The 19626-nt window shown below is 41.4% G+C and overlaps 1 protein-coding gene across 1 annotated transcript in view; it reads left to right on the forward strand.

Moving 5' to 3' along the window:
* Positions 1-16964, forward strand: part of LOC104163700 (beta-chimaerin) — a 92897-nt gene extending 75933 nt beyond the window's left edge. Inside the window, exons 8-12 of the mRNA XM_009702793.1 lie at positions 3456-3540; positions 5833-6006; positions 7819-7896; positions 14807-14944; positions 16855-16964. Coding sequence (XP_009701095.1) covers positions 3456-3540; positions 5833-6006; positions 7819-7896; positions 14807-14944; positions 16855-16964 — 585 coding nt within the window. The remainder of the gene's footprint in view (positions 1-3455; positions 3541-5832; positions 6007-7818; positions 7897-14806; positions 14945-16854) is intronic.
* Positions 16965-19626: the final 2662 nt, after the last annotated feature.

A 19626-nucleotide genomic window follows, 5' to 3' on the forward strand; every position in this document is an offset into this window, starting at 1 on the left:
AGTCCACAGGAGAGTACAAATGTGCATGTATTCAGGCGAAAGTCTGAAAAGTCTCTTATTTTCTTTGGATGCAAACAGAAAAGTCTTCAAACCCAGTCAGATAAACAAGAAAATTGTCTCAGAAACAGCACCATATAATGCCAATAAAAAACATGTGTTTCAATTCAAGGCAATTTTTAGTTTGTTTCTGCAATATTGCTTAAGGGATTCTTTTGTTTTACCACTGTATTGGCATTCCTTAACTTTGGTCTTAGTTTCTCCCTCCGTGAACACGGCTCAGACACAGACTAAAACTGCATGAGATAGCACCCACGGGGGGAATTCTGCCGTTCAGAAGCAAGGGCACCGAAGGGCTGAAGGGCGACGGTGAGAGCACAGGAAGGCAGCAAGAAGAGACACGCAGTCTAGTATTGGGTGAGACTGTCCAGCAGAGAAAAGAGGATGAATGTAAGAAACAACTTTTCATTGATAGAGCTGGAAAGGAAACAGAGCGAAGAAGTCAGGCGTTAGACATTGTGTAAAGAAGATGAAAGACTGAACAAGAAAAGCACAGCGTATAGTCTGAAACATCATGGGTTTGGCTTATATGAAGAAATGCTTCCCTGTAAATTCTTCTTAAAAGTTAGAATTATGTGTCGACTGTAGCCCAAGCAGCCTGAGCCTATGCTGTGTGTACACAGGTCTCCTGAGACTGCAGAATGGCGTAGGGACCAATAATAAATAGATCTTGATCATGTTTCTGAAAGTCTAAGCCCAGGCCATTTGTAATGATGTGGTTACAAAGGATGGGGCAAAACCTAAAAGACCTGCTGTTACCTCTCGTCGTTTGAAACAGAGGCCAATCTTGCAGGCAAAATTCCCATTTACTGTTCAAGAGCGTTGGGTGCAAACTTCGGGCTGCATTCTAGTGTTGTGTTTGTAAGAACAGATTTCCTTCATTATTTTTTTAAAATTAATGGCAAGCCATAGGACACTCAGTTCAAGACTGCATCTTAAGAGATTTTTTTTTTCGACCTTCATCTAGAAACTTTTGAAGAACTCTCTTTTTCAGTTAGAGATAGCAAGTATTTCCCTGTTTCAGCCTGACCAGAAACCACCAAGACTCGCTTTTCTCAGGGCTTCTCAGTTGGGAGCTTGCCACTTGAGCTAAAATGCAGATCGTGAAAAATTGAAGTGAACAAATAAAGAGAGCTCAACCTTTGAGGGCCACCAGGCTGAAGGGAACAAGGGAAGGGTGCGCAGTCAGCACTTCTCAGATGGAGCCCTCAGTCAGCGTTGATGACTCTTCCCCGTTAATGACAGGAGAGATCAAGGAATAATCAGCTACCATTTTCTAAATATGCCACAACCAGATCAGCTGAAATAAGCTTTATGTAAAGTGAGCAAGTAGGCCCCAAATATCCTAGTAACTGTGATGGACTTTAAATGTGAAATGATGCGGTTTTAAAAATCCTGAATGAGCTTTTACAGCCACTTCTCATGAGGTTAGCTTTTGTAAACCGCTGCAAAGCAGAAGACATAGTTAGGTATCTTCCCACAGCAGATGATTTTCACCCACAATTAAACACAGGTGCAGACCCACTAATTATGTCATTATCAGTCTAAAGATGGTAAAGATGCAAGCATAATTAGTTGTATCCGTAGTTTTGTATCTGTAATTTTGTATCTACTGAAGGTCACCTAGAGCATATGCCTGAAACTCAGGCCAGCAGCTGATGCTAGGTATGGGCATTTACCCCCACTAAAAGCCATGTCTGACATTCATGCTACCCACCCTGCAAAATAAGAAGACATGAGAAAGATGTGTCCATATCTATCAATCTATCTATCTCAAACTTTATTGCACAGTGGTGTTTCCCAGAGATACACATTTTTCTGAGAGGTAAAATACCATTTCAAAAAATAAATACGACCAGTCAGACATTCCAGTTTTGACCTTTTACTATCAAAAGGGAGGAAGAATTACTATTGCTTTAAGCTTATTCACACAATTATTGACTGTGAGTAGTTGGTCAGGAGTCATTTATGGTCAGACTCACATTTTTATCACTAAATCAGAAAGAGAAGTCTGTATTAAAATTACAATACTTCATCTTCCTGGGAAATGGACTCAAGAGTACAGGCTTGTTTAGGTGTGATCCTGCAGACAAATGAGGCGAAAACATTAGCAAGCCAAATGCTTGGCTTAAAACTTCACCAAGTTTATCCGAAAAGGGCAATGACCATTTTTTTACTCTATGAAAAGTAAAGAGCAGCTTTCCCCATCCCAGAGGGTGGAAGTGGCCTTTCAGCCATCCACCCGACGGGTAAACAAGACCAGAAAGAAGGAAAAGGAAGCATTAGCAGCCGGAGTGTGCATGATTTATGTTTTGTTAAGCTCAATTAAGTCTCTGGCCAGAACTAGCTCATACCATGTCCATTCACACAGGCATAGAACTCACTATTTATTCTTCTTTTCAATGAAAATGAAATGCTTACTTTACCAGAACATACATCTTAAATAAAAAGGTCTTCTGCCGTAGCCTTTGGAAAAGCAGTGGAGGAAGCAGCGGTGTTGTGCAAAACTTGGCTGGGGATCCGTGGGCTCCGTCAGCACGTAGGCCATTTTATGCCTTCTTATTTACGCATGTGTGGACTGTAACAAAATTTTGGTCTACTGAAAAAGAGCCTACTGACATCTTTTCCCTATGTGAGTTCTATTTGCTTACTAAAATGGGGAAGGGTGTCATTTGCTTTTATCACTAATGAATTCCAGTGTGCAAAATCAGATCGTTACCCAGCCGCTGCCTGGAGTGGCTGCACAAAGCGTTCATCCCTGATACAAATTTACAGCAATCACCTCGAGTTTTGTTCAGTATTGTTGCATAGAAATGCACATGTAACACCATAGTTAAAGTGCGTTCAGACCTGAGTGGTGCTCTTAGAACACGGGTCTTGCACCAGGTCTTTGGTCACACATGGTTATGGGGAACCAAAACGTGGTGCATTCGAAGGGACTTTTCTGCCCCTGCATTTCCCTTACTTTTAAGGGATCTGCTGAAGGGCATTTGAATCTCAGAAACATTCCTGTTTTGTTTGAACTAGTCCAATAAAAGCACTGACTACAGTTCCTTGGATTATTAGTTTTACTTTTTTCTCCTTTGAATAGTGAACCTGGTTTTCTCCCCTCTGCTATAGCTAAAATGTCAGCTAGCAGAAGTTACTTGTTTTCAGTGTCACACACAGCCCAGTTCTCTGTAATGTTAATCCTATTGAAAGATAAACTTCAAGATCAAAGCAAATTTCTGTTCCCATGGTTTATTTCTTCTAGACTTTGGAAATATGTGGGCACTGTGTGCTAAAGATTTACTCCTACTGAGTCTTCTGTTGTTTATCCATTTCAGTTGTTCCATCTGTCAGACCATCTGCCTCCCAATGACCCCATTTCTCTTTTTTTTCCCCCATTTGTATTACAGGTCCATACGTTTCGAGGTCCGCACTGGTGTGAATACTGCGCCAACTTCATGTGGGGTCTCATCGCTCAGGGAGTGAGGTGTTCAGGTAGCCCTTCAACATTTTCTGTCATTTTCTTGCAATGCTCAGACATCTGTCCCACCACGAGCCTGCACTCCCTGCAGGAGGGGAGGTAGGGATTACTTTACAGAACAAGGCAAAAAATCCTTCCCCGCAAGTTAGAGCGTTGTCATTTTCCCCATTAACTGGTTTAGAAATGAAGTCACCAGCGCTTGGTCGCTGAGGGTGACATCCTTTCGGTAGTACCTTGGTCATGTGTGTGCCTTGGTGTATACATTAAGAATTGATGTTTATGGTTAAGTTACCCCTGAATGTTTTTATGTCTTACGAAGCAAGCCCTGAAAATGGCAGAGCCAGCCAGTAACTAGGCTTCATACCTCATCTTTTTGCCATCCCAATTGCTGAGAAGTGCCCTTGTCTGCAAAAAGACTGTCACCTGTTTCCTATAAAAATACCATGTGTTGCTGCAAGCCTGAAGTATCCCACCTTGAGGGAAAGCAAAAAATACGACCTTCATTTTCCTAGAAGGATTAGGTTTCTGGTGTCTCTAGAACTGTATTAGCATTTTAATAGTGCTTTAATTATTTCAAATTTGTTCTTTTATGAAAAATAATAATATTGGAAAAATGCAATAATCATCACATCATGAGCTTTTGGATTCAGCAAGTGAAACAGTATGTGATGCATTGCAAACGGCATTTCATAACTTCTTTCTATGAACCTTCAATCCTTTATATGTCTCACCTGAATATGCTTCTGTCTTACCTCTCCCTGCCCTGACCTCCAGGATTCCTGATCTCAGACAGGCACTGAACACATCTGACCCTGACATCTGCCTTCCATGGGTAGAGGAGGTGGTTGTTACCTAAAATTTAGACCGCAGTTCGAAGGATCAAAATACCTTTTGCAAATGCAGTTTTAGTAAGTGCAGTCTCAGCTACTGCTACATCTTGTCTGCCTGTAGATGAATAATGGTAACACAAAGAATATGAGAAGGACATTAAAAAAGAGGAAAATTAATAGTAGTTTGCTTTCCAGGCTATTTGATCTTAAACGCAAGTGTGCAAAACCTGACCTCAGTAATGCATAGCGCTGTATTTGTTCACATATGTGAAATACTAAACTTATGAAAAGGCTCATTTATTTAGTATGAAACATAATACTCTCCCTCATTAAATTACCAACATTTAACTCTAAGTAGAGAGACACATTTGGATTTAACTTCACACGCTTGGAGAACAGCACTGAAAACAATACAAGGAGGATCCTAACTGCAGCTGCTCACATTTGTTTAGCTTTCACAGAACAATCATGTATTATGCAGTAATAACTGTATGGAGAAACACACAAAAACCCACCCAATTCCATTAAATGTGTAGGTGTGTTTGTCGTGATTCTATGATTTTGCTTGATTAATATTTTATAGAGAATAATACTGAAATGTGCTGCAAGTAAGAGAATCATGTTTACATTTTTAATAATGTAACTCATGACGGTGGTGTTTGCTTTACTGAGGCTTATAAACTCATTTGGCTGAATATTTGAGTCTATTAGAAAAATTCAATTTGTGGAGAACAAGCAGTGATGTTTAAGTTAATAGAAACCCGCCCATGCAACCAGGAGTAGAATCTGACTCTGGGGTAACACACCAAGAGCCATTTGTAAAATGAATCACTTTTTTACATCATGCTTTCACAGCATTTTATATGCCTAAACTGACCTACAGACTAAACACAGGGGACACTTTAGTCACCAGCAAAGTGATGAGACAAGGATGGGAGGCTGCTGATGTGGCAGAGTGTGCCAAAATGTGACACTGCAGGAATGTGGAAGGGGAAGGGAGGCATGCCAGCTTAAAGCACCGTCCCAATTTGAGTGCTCAGGTGCATCTTAGGTCCTTTGCCCATTAGCAGTGCTAAGCCACAAGCTGGCCAAAAGGCAGTCATTTCTGTGCTAATTTTAGAAAAGCCTAAAATACCCAGAAATTGTCCCACGTGTTCAAATGCAACAGCTAGAGCTACGTGTCTGGTGGTGAATTGACCCAGAGCGCACCAGCAGTCACCTCCGGCTCAGAGGGGGTGTGAGGGACATCCAGAGCTTTTATAGCTTTTTAACAACTCTGCTGGAGTTCACCTGGCCCACCATAAGTTTTTTACAGATTTCCAGACTCATCTTTCTCATCTCCATATTTATTCTAGCTTTGCTGACTGATGGGTAAAAGTTATGCCCTTTGCTTGATGTGGCCCAAGGAAATAAATTGTTAGATAAGACCTATCGGTGTTAGTATTAATTAATTAACCTGTCTAACTTTGTTTACAGACTGCGGGTTGAACGTACATAAGCAGTGCTCCAAATACGTGCCCAACGACTGCCAACCAGACCTCAAGAGGATAAAGCGAGTCTACTGCTGCGATCTCACCACACTAGTGAAAGCCCACAATACCCAGAGGCCAATGGTTGTGGATTCATGCATTCGAGAGATCGAAGCAAGAGGTTTGTGTGCTTAGGAAAGCAGCAGACACAATTAAATGAAGATGACTTAAATTACGTGCTAAGCTAGGACAGGGTATCCTCGTGCACACTGAAGACAGGATGAGAGAAGGGTTTTTTTAGTGTAGGTGATACATTGCTTTGCATTAGCTAGTAAAATTAAATCATGGCATTTCATAATGCAATTTCCTGAAATGCTTTCTGAAAACACGTCAAAACATGTATTATGTTACACTTCTGAAAGGGGTGAACTTTAAAGTGAACTTTAAGTTCATGTTTACATGTCTTTTTTCATTATTTTCTTTTAACATACCTAGGGACACTTCCAATTTCAGAGTAATCAGTTTAAATCAAATACCTTATTAATATATCTTTCCGGACAGTATGGGCAAGAGAACACAAGTGACTGGAAGTGACTCGGGCAAGTGAGGTCACAGGCTGTGGCGTTTTTGTGGTATGTCACAAACTGTGCGGGGTCTCGCATGCTGCTCAGCTAATGACTGACTGATACCTTGGCTCAGGGGGCATGTCACAGCCAAAACTCCAGCTTCTGACAGGTTTTTGGTATGCAGACATATGCCAGATTGAAGAAATACCATATCCCCTCCAACACAACACAGTAATGATCACGTATTTTTTCTTTGGATAGCAAATGTGTATGCCATGCTGCCCAATAAGCCAAATTTCCCTGTTAAGTCATAGCTTCAGCACAGGAATCTCATAGTGTTGAATTCATGGCATCCCAGTAATCTGCATGGCAACAGACTGATACTAGCCATAGGGATTTCAAAGCCACGCATCATCTACTGAAATGAGTCAAAGAATTACAAATAAATCCCCTGCACTACTCTGTAAAGCTCTACCAGGATTATATCATCATTGCAGAGACAAATAGAAAGAATAGTTTGGACCAAGACAGAAGAGCTTTACTCCGATGATATAGCAGGAAGCTACATTGCATTTGAGATCTAATAATCACTTACTTGTACGTTTAGTGATTAAGATAAAATCTGCTGCCCGCTCTCTGTTTTTTCAACATCTTTAAATTTCTTTCTTTAATTGCCATGGAACTATGTAAGATACTGATTTTACTCTTAACAAAACAAAGTGTATTGGATCTTATAAGTAGGTTAGCACTGTGCATAGTCACAATAAGGAGTTCTGGGGCTAAAATAAGTAACATGTGTGTAACTCTGCTTGGCTGGCTCTGCCTGCTCTGCTGGGCTGCCCTGCATTTCATGTTGGTGTGGAGCAATGAGGGGAGAGTTGTGCAAGTGAGCAGGTCTCTTGTGGTGAAAGAACTGTAGAAGGGAGGTACTGATATGGAGGAGAACACTATCCATCACATCTATCAGCTGTGTATAAGTAAAAGCTGACAGCAAAACTTGGAACAAATGTGCTCATAGGGAAAGGCTTTCTCTTACGTGCATTGCTATTTATCATTAAGTAACTGGTAAAAGGAAAGGAGACCTCTAAAGCTTTATTAATTATAGTCAAATCCAGGAAAATCTCCCACATAAAATGAATAAATCATGATAACATCACATGCCCCACCATTAGCAAATTGCCATGTTTTCCTAATGTTTTCATAATCAACTGTGTACCTAACAAAATCAGAAAGTATAAATTCTAAAATTCTTTAATCCTTTAAAAAACAATTTAAATTATCTTGATCCTTCCTTAAATGCTCTGGAGTTTCACATTACAATTAATATTTTGCTACACTTACTAGATCTGTTGTTCTTCTTTATTGTTTTCAAGCCTGAATACTTGGTGGTTGCTGAAGCAAAGTTAACCAAGAACCTTTTGTTTCAGGTTTAAAGTCCGAGGGCCTCTATAGAGTCTCAGGCTTCACTGAGCACATTGAAGATGTGAAAATGGCCTTTGATAGAGGTATACCATTTTTTTATCTTGTACAATTTTAATCTAAGCTTTCAGTTCTAGAACTTTTCAGTTCTTTTTGGTTTTACATAGATACCATGGTAAGGAAAATGGCATATAAGCAGAAGTACAGAAAGCAGCCTGTCTTTTCTGAGTTCTTAAGTAGTGCTTTTCATGAGAAGAAATCATATGTCATAGTTGGAAGGAATAATTAAACAGTAAGTCATGTTAGGCAGAAGGCTAAGTGCTCGGGGGACTGGATGATTGCTCAACCTAGCAGCACAGCCTAGGCTCCTAGTTCAAGCATGAGCCTAGATAGTACCAGGGGAAAGTTCTTAGTCCTGTCTTTAGTAGACTCAGTGCTTTACAATACAATAATCTCTTTAGGAGTTTAAGAACCAGGAACTCCAACTGGGAAGTCATTCTGCATGTTGCCTTGTAGAAAGCACCACACCACTGTGCATGCGATTGCATCTGCACAACAGATGAGAGGAGCATTGCGGAGATTGGTTGTACAGCATACTGAAAAACTAATAATTAAAACACTGCCTGATTACCATCCTAGTAGCCCTTCTGAATTTATTTAGCTGATTATGTTGGTTCTGGTTGTGCACACAGTCTTTGCACACAGGACTAATTTTAAGTATATATGCAAGTCCAGAGTAGGGCCTCAATCAACAGAAAACACATTTTCAAGTACATTTAAGACGTTACATAAATATTCTTCTCTTTTCCCATAAATAGTGTTTTCCTTCCTACTTAATTTTTTCAGGTATTACCTCTGCCATGTTAGGGAATAGGGTCAGACACAGCCCAGTGATCTCAAGCCCGTGGGGATGAAGCAGGTCCAGGTCAAGCCAGAAAGTCAGCCTGCAGGTCAGCGTACCTACGGGAAGGGTGCGTGGCCAGGCACAGGCATGGCCATGATGTAGCTGGAGCCAGCTACAATGTCACTCAGGCAGGGACTGGGGGCCCTGGGGGCCCATGGGCAGGAGGTGTGGGGGCTCCAGGGGAGGCTGGGCAGGACCAGCAAGGTCTATGGGTGGCACATCTTACACTTACTGTGCCTGAATACTTTTTTTGTTTGGAGACAGTTTGTCATGCAGATGTCACTGGCACAGAAAGTCCAACTAGGAATTTCCAAAGTGACTGTTTTCATGCTATACCAAAATATCCTTTAGAAAATAATAGGTATTTTAAAATGTGTTGGATGCTGCAGTTGTGAACATATGCATATACACACATAGGTCAGCGATGATTTGGGCAAAAGAGATGCACAGTGATATGACTGCTATCGTAGGAAGACACTTGTTGCAGACATGCCACATGAAGCAGTGCTGCTGAGAGGGTCACAGTCGCCACAGGTCCCACTCTGCTCCCTGCAGGCAGATCAGGCCTGGCAAACCCTTTTGTTCTGTGTCTTGATTCTCCTCTCGGTGTACCAACCTGAATGAAACCCAGAAGGAGAAGCAGAAGTTGAAGAGGGGAGAGTTTGAAGAAAGCAGATGGAAATTTATGTCTGAGCATGACTTGAATACTGCTGCAGCTGTAGTTCCTTTGCAAATGCTTTGAACCATTGGAGATAGTTCAGTTTTACAGACCGTGTCTCTTTTATTACTGCCTACACTTATGGCATAATCTGGTGGCAATGCACACTTGAATTAGACCCACAGCAAGGAAGAAAGTGTGCTTTACTGGCAAAGAAGGCAGCACCTAGAAACAGGAAGAATAAGGTCACTAGTGTTGGATTTCCAAAGGAAAAAAAGCATGGAAGCAGAGAAATTAAGAACCAAGTTTGCATAAAAAGGCTGTGGAGAAAACCATTGGGCATAAATTGATAAAAAGCTGTGTCTTCATTTTCTTTTACCAACCTTGTGAGGGAAAAGGGCTAAGAAAGGCGAGCGTTGCCATGAATAATGCTAAAAGCAGGGGAACAGTGAACAAGACCTTATTAAGAGAATTTCATGACTAGAGTGTTGCTAAGACCAGAAGCTGAGAACTTTCAAAACTTTCCAGTTTTGAAAATGTTTTCTCCCTGAACTGAGAAGGAAAAGCAAAAGGAGTTGAGTTTTTTTTGCAGGAAGGGATTTAAAGAAAACCAAAACAGATATTTTGTTCTGACTTGTGGGCTGTGCAGCTAGAAAGTGGTTGTCAGCTGGCAGAAGGTTGAATTGGCAAGATGCTTCCAACCTGACAGCTCAGAGCTTGCTTCCCTGTCAGATCCAAGTTTACAGAGACAGGCACCCCACCCTCTCTTTTGCATCCCAACCCCACAGGTAGGAAGATTGCTTTTCTGCTGCCCAGTTACCCCTGCTTAGCCCTAGAAGCCAGAGCAATGGGGAGTGGACTATTCCAAGGATGTGGAATATCCCAGATCTCTGTCCCACGTGACAGAGCTGGGAGAGAAGGGAGACGAGAGCCAGGTGGCAGGTCTCACCACCAGCAACGCCTGGAAGGTTTTTATTCAAATTTCATTTTCTGCCCAGAAAGTGAAATTTATGGGAGTTTTACAGAACTGTTCGTTTTCACCTTTGCTACGGGAAATTAAAATATTTTTTGCAACAGTGGAAAAAAAAAAAAAAAGAGAATTTGTGTCTGAAATACAAAATGGGAGATTCCTGATCAGTTCTGGTTAATAGACGGGTGTTGTGGCAGAAACAGCCATATCTGTGGCCACGTCACTATCTCAAACATCTCTGCAGCATGCTGCATAGCAGAAGGTAAATGTGTTGTAAAAGAGCTTGGGATAGATAGCTGTCAAAGGAGAAGCTGAGAGCAGGGGTATGAACCAGAGAAGAGAACTCTTTAGTCTTGGCACAATACTAGAGGATGTACGCTGACGAGGAATAAATATAGTTTGGCAATTTAAAGACCATTTTTTAACCATTTGAAAGCAAGGCTCTGGAACAACCTTCTAATAAAAGCAGGGGTAAAAACCTTAACTAGTTTTAAAATGGAAGTTGAGGGGTTATACGACACAGTGCCTGCAGTAGCAGAGCACTGCACTCTGGCCTGACAGAGGTCCCTCCCTGCCCATCATTTCTGAGTCAGTCCCCAGGCACCTGGCTAGAATGCCAATGTGCTTTTGCATCTCTAGAAATACAGCCTTTAATAAACAGATTTGAAAATAAACAAGCAAGGAGTCCTCCCATTTTAATGCGCAGGATGCAACCTTCAAATAATGCCATCAAGCTTTCTGGTTTCCCAAGCTCTTGTCAAGCCACGGGAGCCAGAAGACAGTATGATACAGGGGTGAGGTGCAGGGGCCGACTCGGCCGTAGGGTACCTCACCTGCTGGTTTCATGTGCAGCTGAAGGGGTGCAATGAAGAGAAGCCAGCCCTCCCTCTGACTAGTTCTGCTTTGCCAAAGGGACACTCACTTGTTGCTTCCCAAGAATTATAGCAAGAACAGATAGGCAAAGGCAGGTTTGAAAGTTAACATCTCGGGAAGACGATGGTGTCCCACATAATATTATTTGGGCCCAAGGAAGCTGTGATGGTTTTAAAGCAGGGAGAAGTTGGTCCTAATCTTAATTTAAACTAAGACTCCCTTCTAAAGTCAAAGCAGTGTAAATACCCCTACTGTAAATTAGCATGAGGCTCTCTGAGGCGCTGACAATGTTCCATTTTAGTGGTTTTTGTAATGAGAAGGAGGGGAATAATGTTGATTTATTTAATCTGGTGAATGTTGGTGCTGTAGAATGACAGTTGCTCTCTGTCAGCATTGTTGAGCTGTAGCGTTGTGGCATCCAGAAACCCCTCATTGTGCGCTTTATCCACAGAGCTGCCATTGTCACCAGTGCATGCTGTCCCCCCCCTTGTTTGTATGACTGGCTGGTACAATACTCTTGCAAAAAATATTATGCTGTTAAATATTACATGAGTACTTAGAGGCATCCTAATTCGTACTCACCCTTTTGCCAGTGTAGCTGAAAACCTGTCAAATTCCAAATCCAAGAAAAAACACAAAGGTGCATGTTAGCATGGCGAAGGTTGTGCAATAAAAACAAAGCACTAAGGGAAAAGGAGCTTAAGTAGAAATGTAATTCAGTATTCAGAGGGCATAGCTGAAGCTTTAAGAATGTAATACTTATTCCTTTTCATTCTCTAGTAAACTATTGATATATTTCTATGGCATCCAAAATTAGCTGAAACCTTTAAGAAACAGAATAAAGACTTTCTTTGTCTTGAGATATTCAAACTTCAACATAATGCAACAAAGTATGTTGAGAGTCAAAGTAACAAGGCAAGAGAAATGATGGGGTTTTGGTAGGATTAGGTTTGTAAAGCTGAAATGAACTATATGTTTGTAACCCAAAATTTTAAAAAAATATTATATTAACACACAGCCACTGCAATGACACAGAAAATACTAATTACAATCTAAGGAAAGTTACTGTATTGAAGAGTGAAAAAAATTATAGTGGTAATGCAGAAGGTACCATATAAAAAAGATGTAGTTCATACAGTATGCTACTGCAGAGGATCCTCTGTGAAATACGTGTCATGACTTTACAGGCAATGAATTAACTTTTCTTTCTTAGTGCTTTGAATTTTAAGTGTGTTTAAATAAAAATACAAATCCAGGAATTTGGTGAGGATAAGAAATAAGTGCAGCCTGCCAAGGGCCTTCAGCTGCTGAAACTGAAAGAAAAAAAAAAAAAGAAAAGACAAACAAAAAATCTACCAAAGGAGAATAAAAATCCACTTCCCCCTATATACCTACTGCAGAAATGTGTAGGTGTATTATAACAGATATATTGTTACACTTTCACCTTAAAATAATCTTCAGTTCATTTCCAATGAATGTACATTTGTCTCTGAAGTGAAGAAAAAAATCTTTGACTTGGGAATTAATGCATTTTTCCTCCAGTAAGCGAATATGTAAATAAAAGGTATGTTTGAAGTACATTGTAGCTGGAAGTACTTCTAGCTGAAGTGTCCCTTTAAGGAAGCTTGCTGGGCTGCTTTGTAAAAGTACTAAATAAATAACACTTCCATTTAGTGTACTGGTGACCTGGATAATAGATGCAACCTTCTGCTTTGCTATATCTGTTCTGATGCAGCTGCTGGCTCCTTGGAGGTATCTGTTTTCAGTGGAGCATTTGGAGTCCTCGGTGTCCATCAATTAAATAGAGCTCTCCACACAAAGCTTTACAACACTAATGCTACCGTGCCTGGAATGTGTGGATTAAACAAAAGATTGGGGCAGTGTAAACATCCTCCTAGGGCTTATTGATGCTGTATTAAATTAAATGTTGATGGATGTATTCAGACTGCTCAGCTGCATCAAGAAAGGCTGCTTGTTTTAAACACTTAAGCATATAATCTCCTCTTGATGAGAACATGTAGGGCTATTAGTCTTAATGAGAATTATGTGCATACATTGGACGGGACGTATCCCTTCAAGATTAATGCCATAGGTTTGTATAAAATGTCTACAATCAATATAAACTCTTTTACTCTGCTGTGAAAGCCTTTATCACCATCTTAGATGCCGTGTATCAAGCACACCCACTCATCTGTCTGTATCAGGGCATGTCTACAAGCACCAGTTATTGCGAGACAAGCAAGGCAAGGGCTTTATAGCATGTCAGCACCTCAGTTGTGACAGCCCAAGCTTGTGTTTGCACCTCCTGGCAGATACAAGCAAACTCCTCTCCATTGCTCAAGCAAGCATAACCTCATATTGCCCCACTCACCGTCTGGCCCTAGCTTCACCACCTCCTGCGAGGGATGCACTATTAGCCTCAGGTGAAAGGTGGGAAATAAGGACTATGAGGTATAACTGAACTCAAAGAAGCCTGAGGTAAAGCTGGGGGTTAAATCCAGCCAGCCTCCGCCCCTGCTTGACCACTGTCCTACCCCATCTTTCTACTGGAAGACCGCCAAGGATGGGCCCCAGAGGGGTAGGATGGCAGAATTTCTCGGTCTGGAGAAAAATGTGAGTATGAGGGTATTAGGTCATACAGAACAGATGTAGTCATTTGAACTTGAACAATAATAATGATCCAGCCTCGCTGCTAGTTCTTGTAATTTCACTCATTGCAAGCCATGCGTTGGCCAAGGGCTTACCAGCAACACTGGTAAATGTTAAGCTCATGTGATTAAAAGTGCTCCGTAATGGAGTTCTGACTGTGTGACAAACAAAATGTATGTCATTGCAGTTGCATAATTCATCTATTTAGCTGTTCATCCATTACAAGTATCCATATTCATTTAACAAATTGCAATCCACCTTTCAGAATAAATTGTATAGCTAAATGCCATAGCATGTCTATCTAAATTCAAATCTTTGCTATAAATGTCAGTCAAGCATTAAGACATTAGAGGACATCCAGAAAATACAGCGGCTTTCTTACTAGCTAATAAGTATAGATAGATCGGTGCAGGGCTTACAAGATTTGGATGTTTACTCTGATTTTTCCTACTGGTCTCCTGAGGGTCATTGGAAATTTTTGTTATTTCGCTGTGCCTCTGTCTCCCCAAGTGAAAATTAAAAGAATGCTTCATACTCCTGTGCATTGCTCTGTGGGTACAAAATACAACATCAGAACAAGTTATTAATAGCTTATTTTCAGTGGATAAATGGGCCAAATTCAATAAATATATTATGCACATGATTTTTCATCCAACATTAAAATATTATGCGTGAGATGGTATACTGCAGGAAGTGTTGATGTAATCGCCAGCCCCTCCAAAAGATGTAAACAAATAAACTGTTTACTAAAAGATAAAGAAACTACCATTCCTCATTCATCTACTGTAAAGTTGAAAGTAATATATTCTCATTTAAGCCTTCCAAATGCTTTCAGGTTGTTATTTCTTGTCAGGTTGGACACAATAAATCTGAATTAGAAGCCTAGCCTTGCTTCCGTCAAAATTAGCGTGGTTTCAAAAAGATTTCTTCCTCCTCTTCTAGATGGTGACAAGGCTGATATTTCTGCCAGTATCTACCCAGACATAAACATCATTGCCGGAGCACTAAAGCTATACTTCAGAGACTTACCAATTCCCGTGATCACCTACGACACCTATTCCAAGTTCATAGAGGCAGCAAGTAAGTATTGCATAGTAATTTGTACTGATTTTTAATTACATTTCCCATCCATAAAGCTGTCCACATTAAAGAAAAAGAAAAGATGATAGACAACAAATTGGAAGCAAGGGTTTTGTTCTGTTCATTACTTCTCTGCCATGTCATTTGTTCACATGAAACTTTTGCCTGATTTTTAATCAGATGGGACATCGTGCAGGTTAAAAAAATAACAGTAAATGTAGGCTATCAAAATAACTGACCAGTTTCAGAAAGTGTGGTTTCAGCGTCAGTCAGTGAAGCTACGACATGCCCTGGGATGGGGTTTTGAATGGAATCGCTTGCTCTTTTCTTGTAAACGACCCAAATTCTGTGCCAAGAGGCAGAATGTCCAGGGCCATTGCAAGGACTGCATCTGGCACTGGGAGGATCGCAGGGCTGGCATCACGGCCGCAGCGCTGGCTGCCAGACGCACACAGGACTGGGAGATCGGTGAGGGCTCAGGGTTGAGTGAACAGCGTGAGCCTTGAGGATGCGTCCCATTTCCCCACCAGTTTCCCCATCTCCCATATCCTGGCCTCCTTTGGCAACAAGTCTGCGCTGCAGACAGGCACGTCCTCTCCTTCAGTCAGTGAGGGATCAGAGCAACGAGGTACCCCACAAAGCACATCCGCCCCACAGTTCAGGTGCATCCACTGTTCACTAAGTCCTACTGTATCTAACCCGTGTCCAGATGGGAGGCACATGCATTTATCCCCCACCCAGAGCCAGTGGGTCCGGTGTGCGCTGTCAGGGAGGGAGGAGGGCAGCAGCATTCATTGTCATGATGTTGACAGAGCAAGATGAGCTTTGCCTCAAATTCTGCTCTCCAGGGCACAGCCTTCCACATAATGCTAGTCCCTAATGAAAACTCGCCAGATGGGTTGCATCAAAATCATTTTATTAGCAAAAGTATCAAAGACTTGGGGTATCTAAGAAGTAGCATGCTTTCTTCTTTAAACAGGATCCTTAGTAATTTTGAAATGGCACCCAGCATATGGATACGCAGCAGGAAGAGTGGTCTGTGTGACCGTCCTGCCTTCCCATCCCCTCTGGCTTACCCCACCTTGCACTCCCCATGCAAGCACAGATACCTCTCTCCTGTACTCTCCTCTTCCTCCTTGGCAGAGAAATTATTCTTGCTCATCACTTGTCCTATAAAGAACAGGCCCAGAGGAAGCAGTTCCTATCATATCGATACACCAGTCTCTTAAAAGCAGGACATAGACATTATTAATCTTCTAAAATTTTGGGCTCCTGGTGCCATTTGTATGAAAAGGCATACAGCAAATATAACTTTGACTCAGTTCACACCTTAGGAATCTATACTTTTCATGTAAAATACACATAAATCCTGCTCAGATTTTTAGAGAGATTGCCAAACAGTCTTAAATGAGCACTGATGCTCTCTGATCACTGGTACTTCCATATTTAAATATGTTCAGGAATCTTTATGTAATTTCATGTCATTTCACTCTCTAGCTAAACTTACATATTGAAGCGTAGTCTCTAAAAGCATATATCCACATTCTCATCTGGTTTTGAAGTGTAATGGAAGTAATCTTTTGTAAGATTTTGAAGAGTCAGTCCTGGGAAGAGTGTTATGAAGCACTTAAAGCTCGGGTACTGTACCTATACAGGCCTGTAGATAGAGCTACAGACCACAGAGACAACTATTGGGTGGTCTTTGTTGCTGATTTTTTTGTAAAGCCATTTTTTTTTTTGAGGATGTAGAAGTTGCTGATAAGTTCCATGTTTGTGAGTTTAATATTTATCCCTCCAAGCACAGTCAATGGCTTGTAAATGACTCCATAATAATAAGTTAGCTTCCTGAATTATTGCTGTTTACAAATGGAAAGCCCTATTAACATTAATCCTGTTTGGTGTTTTTACAGAAATCTCAAATCCTGATGAACGACTAGAAGCAATACATGAAGTGTTGATGTTACTCCCTGCTGCTCACTACGAGACACTTAGATACCTAATGATTCATCTCAAAAAGTGAGTTAATTGACATGCAGGATAATTCTTGAGGAGCTGCTTAACAATTTTCTGCTTTGAAAGAGAGCTATTACAGAAAGCACCAATAAAGCTTCCATGAGGGCACTGCCACTAAAAAAATAATGTTACAAATAAGCGGACAAGCTATGTTTGTATAAATGCACATAAGCTATGCAGATATATAGCATAGATCCTTTTGCTGGCAAACCTTTGAAGAGTTAATTGAGATTTGTCACGCTTCTCTGAGGCAGATAATATCTGAAAAATACCGGAATGGTAGGTACTTCAGAGATGTGCTAGATGTGCTGCAGTAAGTCACTTGATCATGCTTTGCTCTTGCCTCCCCTTACCTCCGGATTCATCTTCTTGAACAATAACCCTAAAAGGAAAGAGCTCTTACAAGTTGTTTGCTCACATCACAGTTAAGCCAAGAATCAAGCAAGGCCTATTTTTATATGACTAGTAAAAGCAATACAGGCCTTTAACAGTTGTATCTCTTGGTTTTAAACACACTTGGCCTCATTTGCTTTCTAAAGCTTCTTTAGGCATACATAAGGCTTCAGAAGGCATACAAAGTTTTCAAAAGTGCCTAAAATTCATTTTTGAAAGTGACTTGGGAGTGTACTGCCAATTTTTCCAAGTTTTCAGCTAGGTACCTAGGAAAATAATGAAGTGCTCCAAAGAGGGTACCTCACTTTCACTAATTTCAAGCAAAACTGTTTTTCAAAACCATGCTAACTCCACTTTGCTACTTTGGATATTTACATGCTTCAGGATGTCTTCTTTGTAAGTTTTTAAAAACTGAAGCTGAGTAAAGACTGGCACTGTCATCTCAAAGCAGGACTTCATTTAAGGGTATATTGCCCAAGATGTCCCTTGTCTCTGGTTAAAGTTTACGGTGCTACTTGGAAACAACAGAAAAAGGGACAAGGGAGGAATAAAATTACTCACCTTTTATAAAGCAAATCCTTGATCTCTTCTTAGTTGTCCCACTACTTGCAACACAGTTGCAAGTTTGGAGTATTTTCTGGGTTTGATCTGCACTATTCTGCACTATTAATGCCAACCTAAAAAGAAAATGACCTTAACTCACGTAAAATTGCATCAGAGAGCTTGTGTGAGCATTTCATGCTCAATAAGGTTCTCATTATGCAGAGACTTTTCCTCATTTTTAATCGGCTCACATCATTACAACTGAGTAATCAGGTTCTCATTATGCAGAGAAATTTCCTCATTTTGAATCGGCTCACATCATTACAACTGAGTAATTTTTCCTTTTGATGATATTACCTGGGCATGCAGGAGCTTCTTTGGACTCTGCAGAAATGAGATGTGCAAATATCCATCCTTGTCAGCACATATGCATGGACCACTTGGGATGAACCACGTTGGCTTTTAAGAAGGCCCATGGAGGCTGTAGACAAGCGACCTGCATGGACAACTTGGGATGAACCACGTTGGCTTTTATGAAGGCCCATGGAGGCTGTAGACAAGCGACCTGCGTACGCAATCAGTACTTCCATGTCCCGGCAGCAAATTTTTAATAGACAAGTATTCAGTTGCCTGCCTTCTCTTTCATGAACTGTAGTACAGGCCTTGGTTCAGCTGTTGAGCTGAACTACTGATGAGACAAAAATAGTCTCAACAGCTGATTAAGCTTTCTCTCTCAAATACCTACAAGTCACACAATGAATTTCCTCTCCTTTCACAAATCGTAGCTTTCAGTGTCTGCATGGAAATCAAGTGCATGTGGCAAGACGTATGTGGCATTGCATAGCTGTTCAACATCTGTGCTGCATACATCCACAGATGGAAAGCAGAGTGGTACACACAGATTTGCACAGAGGTGGCTTGGGCTAGGCAGTCTTGGTTTGTCTTTTCTCCTTGCAAAGCACAGCTAACATATCTGTGCTAGAAGATGAGGACGTACCTGTGAGTAGGGGCACGAATGGACTTCTGTCCTGAAAGGAAAGAGGAACAGTGGTTTTGTGTGACAGAGCCACTCTTTGCAGAGAGACAATAGTAGAAGCAAAATCGAGTCATATAAGGACCTTGCAAACAAGGGAAGACCAGATTACTTCTGGTTTCAGCCTCTTTGTGCTCCCCTGATGGCATGAGTGAATGCACTGCTGCCCAGCTGGGAATTGCCATGGCCAGGAGCAGCCTCAGCTGTTGCCAGGAGAGCTGGCTCCACAACCCAATGTGCTCCACCCTGGAAGAGGAGTTGTGTCTGGAGGGGATGTGAAACTTCACCCATGCTGTATGTAGTAACAGCAAGTGTCCGGTCCGTCAGGGACCGTGAGCCATCAAGGGTCCATGGCTGTCTCTACACTACAGCGCAGGGGCACTCTCAGGACCAAACTCAAATGCCAAAGGCTCGCTGGGACAACACTGATGTGACCCGGCTCTATTACCTGGAGGAAAACCTTGAGCACACCTTGCGTTCTCCAGCAGGCCTGAGTGATTTTCCAGTCAGGGCTGACTTCTCTGCAGCTTGGCCAGTCCTTGGTGGTCTTTGTTTGCTCCAGCCACACACAGTCTACCTATTCTTATATTTACATTATATGGCCCATGTCAGGGAACAAAACAGCCTGGGCTCCTTCCTAGAAGTGCCTGTGTTCTCTGTCAAGGACAGATGGCATTTGTAGCAGCCTGACTTTAGCACC

This window comes from Cariama cristata, unplaced genomic scaffold, assembly GCF_000690535.1.
Source record: "Cariama cristata isolate BGI_N322 unplaced genomic scaffold, ASM69053v1 scaffold1006, whole genome shotgun sequence".
Taxonomy (NCBI): Eukaryota; Metazoa; Chordata; class Aves; order Cariamiformes; family Cariamidae; genus Cariama; species Cariama cristata.